Here is an 8,618-nt window from a genome sequence, read left to right on the forward strand (position 1 = left end):
TGAAGTTATGATCTGAAAAACTGGACAGAGTAAACTGTCATTTACCAGGACAGGGTAGACTGCAGGATGAGCAGTTTGTTGTGTTGTTTTGCTAGTGAGCAAGAGTTCCTCTGTGGACGTTTTAAAGCTGCCCATTTAGTTATGTAAGTGGAAATGTCACGTAGAGTTGTATACGTAATTTTCAGGGAAACCAGTGCCCAAGTAAAGGGCTGGCAAGTTCTTTCATCCTAAAAGGCAGATATGGATAATGATACAAGTAACTTGGTAGATTTGGCACAGGTGCATGTGAAAGTTCTCTTCTGATTGCTTCTACTTTCTCAGGAAGATAAAAAAGTAAAGCCATCAGTTGAAATAGTAGAGGAGGAAGTGTTGCTGGAGGCTTGCAGGAAATGACAAAAATATGAAATATTCATCTAGGAAAGGGAACTAACTATGGAAATATAATAGGACTGGCAGCAACTAGGGGGTTCATGAGATTGGTGGTCATGAACTTAAAGTGAGATCAGTCAGCATGGGTATATGTGTTTTCCTCTAACCATGCTGAGCTGCTTAGACAAGGAAAAGGTGGAAAATTAGATAACCAGGGCTGAGTTTTTTCAGGCAAATATGATAGAGAGAGAGTGGGGAAAGGGAATTGAAGGGTATACACAAATCAGTAATTATAACAATGAAACACAGAATCTAAGTTAGAAGGATAAAGAGCTTCTCAGTGCAATGGAAAAAGGAAATTAAGGCTTGGTTCCTATTTTAACACCCAAGATATACTTAGATTTGCATAATAATGATGAGGCCCCCACCACCATTCACAGAGGTGGCAGAAATGTCTACAGATCATTGAATCATCTCTTTTGTTGTCAGGTAAGACCTGACTTAAATGGACACATGATAGATGGGTGGTACACTACTAAAAACCAAATGAAAAATAAATATTTTTCAGGGAGAGAAGAGTAATAGACAACAAAATTCTACAAATCATATTCGTCCCAAATAGATAATTCTGCAATCTCATTTAACATTTTAAAACTTTAACTGGTTTAAAACTTAATAAAAATATAGATATAGGCCTCCTCGAAAGTTATCTAACAAACCTCAACCTAACCAAACAGATCTACACATCAAACATTTCTAAAATTTTTAAATATAACAAGGATGACAAAATAATAGCAGAAATTTCAAGTTGAATACATTTTCCTAAGTGCTTTAATAATTATAATCACCCTAATGAATGCATGCTTTCATGAGAGAGAAGAGGGGAAGGATATTTTAAAATACTTCAACAATACAGAAGACTAAATCATTTAGGAAAAAAGTAGTATTAATCAACTCTGCTAAGGCAGAGAAGAGCAACTTTCCTAAACAGAGACCTAGGATGAAAACTCCTGATCTCCCTTTTCCCTTGGATCCCACAGCAATACCTGAAGCATCAGTAGACATAATACACTCTTAAGTACAGAGTTCTTACTGGTATCAACAAATTATCCAAAGGCACTTGAGCAAATTAACACAAAACCCTACATTAGCTAGCTCAGGGATTCTCAACCTTGGCACTAGTGTCATTTTGGACTGGATCTTCGTGGTGGCGCCTGTCCTGTGCACTGTAAGATGTTTAACAGCATCCCTGGCCTCTGCCCAGTAAATGCCTATGGCATCCTTCCACTCACCCTCTATTTCTGACCAATAATTACTCCAACACTGTCAAATGTCCCCTGAGGGGACAAACTACCTCCGGTTGAGAACCACTAACTTGGCTATAATGTTTTTAAGAGTTTCAGATCTCACTTATAGGCAGAAAACAAACCTATCCCAAATTTGTGTAGCTTTAGCTTCTCTAGTAAGCCTTAAAAATAATTCAAATGCCAGGAGTTGACCAAATTTTTTTTTAAGGAATTTAGTTATAGGAACATTTAAGTCTGGCAAGGATAAAAATCTAATGTTTGGATTGGAAATCAGTTCCTTGACAGAACAATGAGCTGCAGGCCTAGAAGTAATTTATTATACTGGGAGAAAAGGGTCAGCTCTTATAAAATGTAAATTTACTGATACAGATTTGAATCTAAGTTAAGTGATTCATAGGTAATGCTATGAACGTTTCTCCTTAATGCCTCATTCCCCTTGGGTAATTAACGGAAGAGAAACTTTTGCTCGAGTGTTCCTGGGCTTCTTGTCTCCTACAACAGGTGTCAAATTTCTCCAGGTGAATGCTTACCGGTAAGGGATTGGATAAGGAATGTTGCGGTGAGGATCGTGCAACTGGTGGAACACTTCTGCCAGGGCTGGTTCCTGGCCCGCTTCCCCCAGCAAACTGGCCAACAGGGAAAAATGGATATGAATAATTCACAACAGTACTAGGCTTCAGATAAGGAGAGTAAAAGATTAATACACAAACAGGTCTTAATTATATACGGCCCCTTTAAGTCAATATATCTTATTCTAGAGAGAAAATGCCATATAAGTCAAATTCTGCTATCTTTTCAACGAGATTTTAAGGAGGAGCTCCAGCAGAAATGTACCAAGATATAAAGAAAACATGGCTAGAAAGCTGAAGGTACACATGGTTTTGAAAGGACATAAGAGAAGAATGTTTTCCCTTCTTGTCTCAAAATACACGAAGCAGGAATATAGTGGTACAGTGGATGTTAGTGTCTTCTTCAGTAACCACTAAGGATGGGTCAGTGAGCTTACTACAGGTTCCTATGGACTAAAGGGAAGAGGACAAAACAAGAGTCCAAGTCATTTCACTTCAATCTTTGTAAGACACGAAACCTAGTCTGGCCAAGAGAAAAATCACCTCATTTGTGAATTTTTATATCATCACAGAAAAGACACATCATAAACAAATTTAAATTTAGGAAGTCAGCAGCCGTTTCCTCTTATAGAGATGGGGCAGCGTAGGGTTGATGAAGATGGGGAGGAAGGGGAGGAGAGCACAGTAAAGGCAATATATTCCTCTCTAAAGCCTTAAATGAACAAAAGGATTTAGGTTTTTAAAAAAATCACTATAGATTTCTTTTTCCAAAAACTTAACTTACCTCAAAGTAATCACTAATCTTATGTCCCCTAGGAGTGCCTTTCCCTGAAAATAAAACCAAAGTAAGTATAGTTTTTCCAGTAACACAAGTAAACCATCATTCGCTAAAGTGTACTATGTATTCAATAACTGCCTATGTTGTTATCAATTCAAATGTCAAGCTTACTTTTAACAAATGAGCCAAAATACCTGTATCATAAGAACAGAAGACAGTTTCCTCCACAAAATTAAAGACTGAAATAAGCAGTGAAAGACTTTTTCACAGCTCGCTTTAAGATTCACTAATCTTTCTTTTACAAGTACACTAACAAAACTCATGCCACAACTGTGCATCAAAATAAAACTGAACTATAAACTACACCCCCAACTAAGAGGACAAAAAATGCAAAACAAATTCATCAGAACAAAAGGGTTTATTCTATTTCACAAAAAACTTTATGTGACCTTGTCACTTTGGGAAAATTTTCTCCCAAAAAAGTAAAAAATGATTTGCAGATTAAAAGAATATGGAAAAAAAAAAAAAGACTAGGGTGTCCATTTCTTGGAAGCTCTGCCATTTCTTTTATTCTTCCTTTAATTATTTACAGAAATTTGGCATTACCACCATCATATTTACAGATTTATTCCACTGGGCACCAATGTACAACTAAATAATTGACATGGAAGAAGGGCAGGTAAAAGGACAGCCTTGTGACTGAAACCATTTCTGCTTTAGCAGAAATTGGCAAATTAGCAAATCACTGATCTAGTGCAAGACATAGTTAAAACTCCAATGTAACCTCTTTTCTGTACAATAAATACTTAGTCTGAAGACAAACCCATGGCGAGAAGATGGTTAACTTACAACAGGGAAAACCAGAGTCCCCAAAGAACTGACACTGTTTCGTCAAGTGTGTATCAAATGGCAAGTCTATAATAAACAACCTGATATTCCCTTAAGGAATACAAATCTTCATTGTTAGGAATCCCTGTGCACAAACTAATTACTTAGTGTGAGCTGGAAATTTTCCAAGTACATAAGAATCTAGTATTTTTACCGGTGTGAAAGTATTACTACCTTGGCTAGTTTCATATGGTTCAGCTTTTCTTTTCCGGTTTCGCTGGTCATTCTGTTTTTTCTCAGGAGTCTGTTAAATACCATATACATCACAATTAGCATTTTGTTAAATTTTTCACATTATGAAAATTAGAGAGTATGTACAAAATATCAAATTTATGAGGATATTTAACTGGCTCAGACAAGTCCTAAATGAGTGTCCAACTCTTAGAGCAGGGTCATGGAAAGAGTACAGGATCTGGAACCAAGCCACCTATACAATTTTTAGCAAACTGCTCAAAGTATCAGAGCTTCAATTTTACAAAGCACAAATGTAGTACAAGCATCTAGCATATAGTAGGCTCTCAGACAGCAGCTGTTACAATATTTCTACTTTTTTTTTTTTTTTTTGGCCATGCCACTCGGCTTGCGGGATCTTATTTCCCCAACCAGGGATTGAACCCGGGCCTGGCACTGAAAGCGCCGAGTCCTAACCACTGGACCACGAGGGAATTTCCACAATATTTCTACTTTAAAAGAGCTTAAATCTAATCCTTTTTTCCAAAAAGGAAAGATATGCATAATCAACTGACTAATTTATTGAAAGTTTTATCTAAGTGCAAAGTAAGCGGTTACCTATCTATGCAGCTAGGTTGTGTGCCTTAAAAAAAAAAAACTTCTAATTTTCTTACTGAAGTCTGTCGGGCCACACTAACCCAACTCTGCTGAAGTACTAAAAAGTGCTAAAATTCAATGGCACCTAGGCTAATTCAGCTACAACTGCAAATCTCTACCCTTTATTGATGGTTATTATTATCGTAATAAAAACCCATCAAGGCCACATCACAACTGTACAACGAGCAAACAACTCAAAGGGCAGTCATTCACCCAGACCCTAACAGGACACCAGAGTTTGCAGTGCTATGGTTTAACCCAGACCCAAAGTGTGGGAATATGAGAAGTCTTGCAATGGATGTGGCTTCTTACCTCTACTTCTTTATCACTCAAGGACCCCACGCTGCACAAGCTCTGGTTGGAAGACTCACTATTGAGTGGCCCCTGAAAAGAAAGAAAAAAGAAAAGGAATCAAAATTAACTAATTTAAGGATGACAGCAAAAATGAGGGAGAAGCCATTTGATTTTGATATCTAAGTCAGGTCAAAGAAGCCAAGAGTTAACTGCAACACCTCTGAGCCAACTTGAAAAGAACTCAATCAACCATATAGTACAGTAGGGTCCTCATGTTAAAATTCTCTAGCTAATATTATTTTCATTTCCTTTATAAACTCTTAACTCGTGCAAATTTTCCCTTCTAGAGTACTTTCACATGTAGCAAGTTCATTCTTTAAGGAAAATAAGCTGGGGAAAATCAATTCTCTTGGCCTCTCGTATCACACAGGCAATATCTGAAAGTTGAGGTGTTAAGGGGTATGTCAAGGGTTCCTCATGAGGAGGCAGTCAGAGACCATAATGAAGGAAACACTTTTCCGAATCATGCTTTAAAACAGGCATGACTGCTAGCTCAAAAAAGTTACAAGAGATTGACTTCTAGCCTAATGGCGTGAGGATCTCTGCTAGCTCACTCCTCAGGGAAACTGATGCAAATTACTTTTAAAAACCACCATTCAAAGCCTCTGACAATGGTCCCTAAGGGCAAACAGCAAATGAAGAAACAACCATTCAGTAAAATCTATGAAAATTCAGCCTGAAAGGTGAAAGTCTGTGGTATTAGAACCAAGACCACTCTCCCCACCCCACCCCCGCCCCCCCCATCTCAGCAAGGCTCCAGACTGCTGCAGCCAAGAGCACAAGGTCCCCCCTTCCCCCAGCTCTCAGTCCAAGGGCTTTCTTCCTGGGAGGAGCAGGACTTCGGACTTCTCAACCCATCCCCAGCCCCCATTACTGAGGCTAAGTCCCAGGCAAGTACATCAAAGACAGGAGGCTCCCTTCTGCCCAACACCGACTTGTGGAACAGAGGCTCTGCCTTAGGCATGGTCAACTGAGAATACTGGGACCCCAACAGCCCTCTCACTCAGCTCGTGAGACAGTGGTTCAACACCAGGAGAGACAAGCTGCTGTGGTGCCACATCTCCACATTCTACCTCCTGGCACTCAGTTCCTACAGCCTGAATGTCACTCACAGAAAAGTATTACTCACTGTCCCCACCCCCAGCTCCAGAACCCTGGCTTGGATATTTTGCCAGGGGGAAAAAGCTGGAACATGTAGTACCAAATCTTTTCCCAAAGGACCTGACTTCATTCCCAACAGTGTGGACAAGTTTAAATCTAAGGGAGGTTTTGGTAAAAGGCAAGCGGAAAGAGATTCGTGTAATGAAGATACAGTCTAGACTGTAGGTCAGCTAGTTTGCAGGAGAGAATCAAGGAATAAGACACCAGGGAGGAGACCTCCCTGGGGTCAGAGCAAATAGCAAACATTGACCTCAGGAACTTTTCCTTCCAAGGAGCCCCAATTTGATTGGATTAGTTTGTAGTTTGTAGAGGAATGTATGCCTCAGGGCACTGTTGAAAACAAGAGAGCAATCTGGACAACTAGTGTAGTTTAACAGCTGGGTTGGTCAGGAAAAGAGTCCTCCTGAGTACCAGTCACCACAGGGCACCTGCAGGCTTGCCTAGAGCCAAGCCTCCCTGAGGAGTACCAAGAGGCTTAGCTCTGGGGGGATGGGTGGTAGAACAGACTTCACTAAAATAATCCAGCCAGTCACTAAACAAATAAACAAGCAACAATATCAAGGCCCCAAAGAACAGGATGAGAAATCAGTACCCAGAGGTGCTACAACGTATCATCTAAAATGACCAATTTCCAACAAAAAATCATGAGGCATGCAAAGAAACAAACAAGTACGACCCATATACCAGGAAAAGAAAAAAAAAGCAGGCAAAAGAAACTGCTGGTGAGAATGACCAGATGCTGGATTTAACAGAAAAATATTTCAAAATAGCCATCCTAAATATGTTCATGGAACCAAAGGAAACAGTAACTAAAGAAGTAGAGGAAAAGGGACTTCCCTGGTGGCGCAGTGGTTAAGAATCCACCTGCCAACGCAGGAGACACGGGTTCAAGCCCTGGTCCAGGAAGATCCCACATGCCGCAAAGCAACTAAGCCCGTGCGCCACAACTACTGAGCCTGTGCTCTAGAGCCCGCAGGCCACAACTACTGAAGCCCGCACGCCTAGAGCCCGTGCTCTGCAACAAGAGAATCCACTGCAATGAGAAGCCCATGCACCGCAACGAAGAGTAGCCCCCACTCACCACACTAAAGAAAGCCCGTGCAACAATGAAGATCCAATGCAACCAAAAAGTTCCCTTAAAAAAAAAAATAGGGGTAAATCTTCATGACCTCAAACTGGGCAAAGAATTCTTAGATATGACACTAAAAGTGCCAACAACAAAAGTAAAAAAAAGATAAACTGGACTTTTTCAAAATTAAAAACGTTTATGGTTGAAAAGACACTATCACCGAAGAAAACCCACGAAAGAAGATATTTGCAAATCACACATCTGATAAGGTACTTGTATGCTGTATAAAGAACTCTTACAATTCAGAAATAAACACAGATAACCCAATTTAAACTGGGCAAAAGGTCTAAACAGACATTTCCCCAAAGATGAGATACAAATGGCCAATAAGCACATGAATAGAAGCTCAACATCATTAGCCAATGGGGAAACACAAATCAAAACCAAAATGGGGTACCACTTCACACTTACTAGGATGGCTAGATTCAAAAAAGACAACAAGAAGTGCTGGCAAGAATGTGGAGAAACTGGAACCCTCACACCTCACACACTGCTGGTAGGAATGTAAAATAGTGCAGGTGCTTTCAAAAACTGTCGGGCAGTTCCTCAAACAATTAAACACAGAGTTACATATGACCCGGAATGCTACTCCTAGGTACATACTGAAAAGAAATAAAAACATGTACACACACAAACCTGGACACAAATCTTTACAGCAGCATTACTCACAAAAGCCAAAAGGTGGAAACAATCCAGATATCCATCAACTAATAAATGGATACACAAAATATGGTATATTCATACAATGGAATATTACTTGACCATAAAAAGGAATCAAGCAATGATATATGCTACAATATAAACAAACCTTGAAAACATTTTGCTGAGTAAAAGAAGCCAGTCACAACAGACCACATATCAAATGACTACTCATGTGAAAATCCAGAATAGGGAAATCTAAGACAAACAGAATATAAACAGTAGTTGCTTAGGGGAGGAGTTGGAGAACATGGGGGTGATAGCTAAAGGGTATGGGGTTTCTTTTTGAGGGGATAAAAATATTCTAAAACTGTGCTGATGGTTGTACGTATCTGTGAATATACTAAAAACCAATGAATTGTGTAATTTAAATGGGTGAATTGTATGGAATATGAATTATATCTCAATAAGGTTGTTAAAAAAACAACAATTATTAGGCTTAGCGTCAGAAATAATTTACATTCCTTTAAGGGTGTATTAAGTTTCTTTTCACTGTGTCCTTAAAGCACTATTTTTTTTTTTTTTTTTTTTTCGGT

The 8,618-nt window shown here is 39.2% G+C and overlaps 1 protein-coding gene across 8 annotated transcripts in view; it reads right to left on the bottom strand.

Moving 5' to 3' along the window:
• The window catches only part of TLK2 (tousled like kinase 2), a 103,585-nt gene that overhangs the window by 62,909 nt on the left and 32,058 nt on the right, over positions 1–8,618 (bottom strand). For 7 of the 8 annotated variants that reach the window (XR_003427659.1, XM_027081284.1, XM_027081282.1 and 4 more), the window contains exons 3-6: positions 5,052–5,123; positions 4,086–4,155; positions 3,030–3,073; positions 2,207–2,302 (exon numbers count right to left, since the gene is read on the bottom strand). Coding sequence is in view for 7 of the 8 variants with exons in the window: in XM_027081284.1 (XP_026937085.1) it covers positions 2,207–2,302; positions 3,030–3,073; positions 4,086–4,155; positions 5,052–5,123 (282 nt within the window). In the remaining variant the exon portion in view is untranslated. The remainder of the gene's footprint in view (positions 1–2,206; positions 2,303–3,029; positions 3,074–4,085; positions 4,156–5,051; positions 5,124–8,618) is intronic. The other variant, XM_027081285.1, reaches the window with a different exon arrangement.

This window comes from Aethalodelphis obliquidens, unplaced genomic scaffold (assembly GCF_003676395.1).
Source record: "Aethalodelphis obliquidens isolate GAN/ISIS:26980383/991018 unplaced genomic scaffold, ASM367639v1 scaffold44, whole genome shotgun sequence".
NCBI classification, from domain to species: Eukaryota; Metazoa; Chordata; class Mammalia; order Artiodactyla; family Delphinidae; genus Aethalodelphis; species Aethalodelphis obliquidens.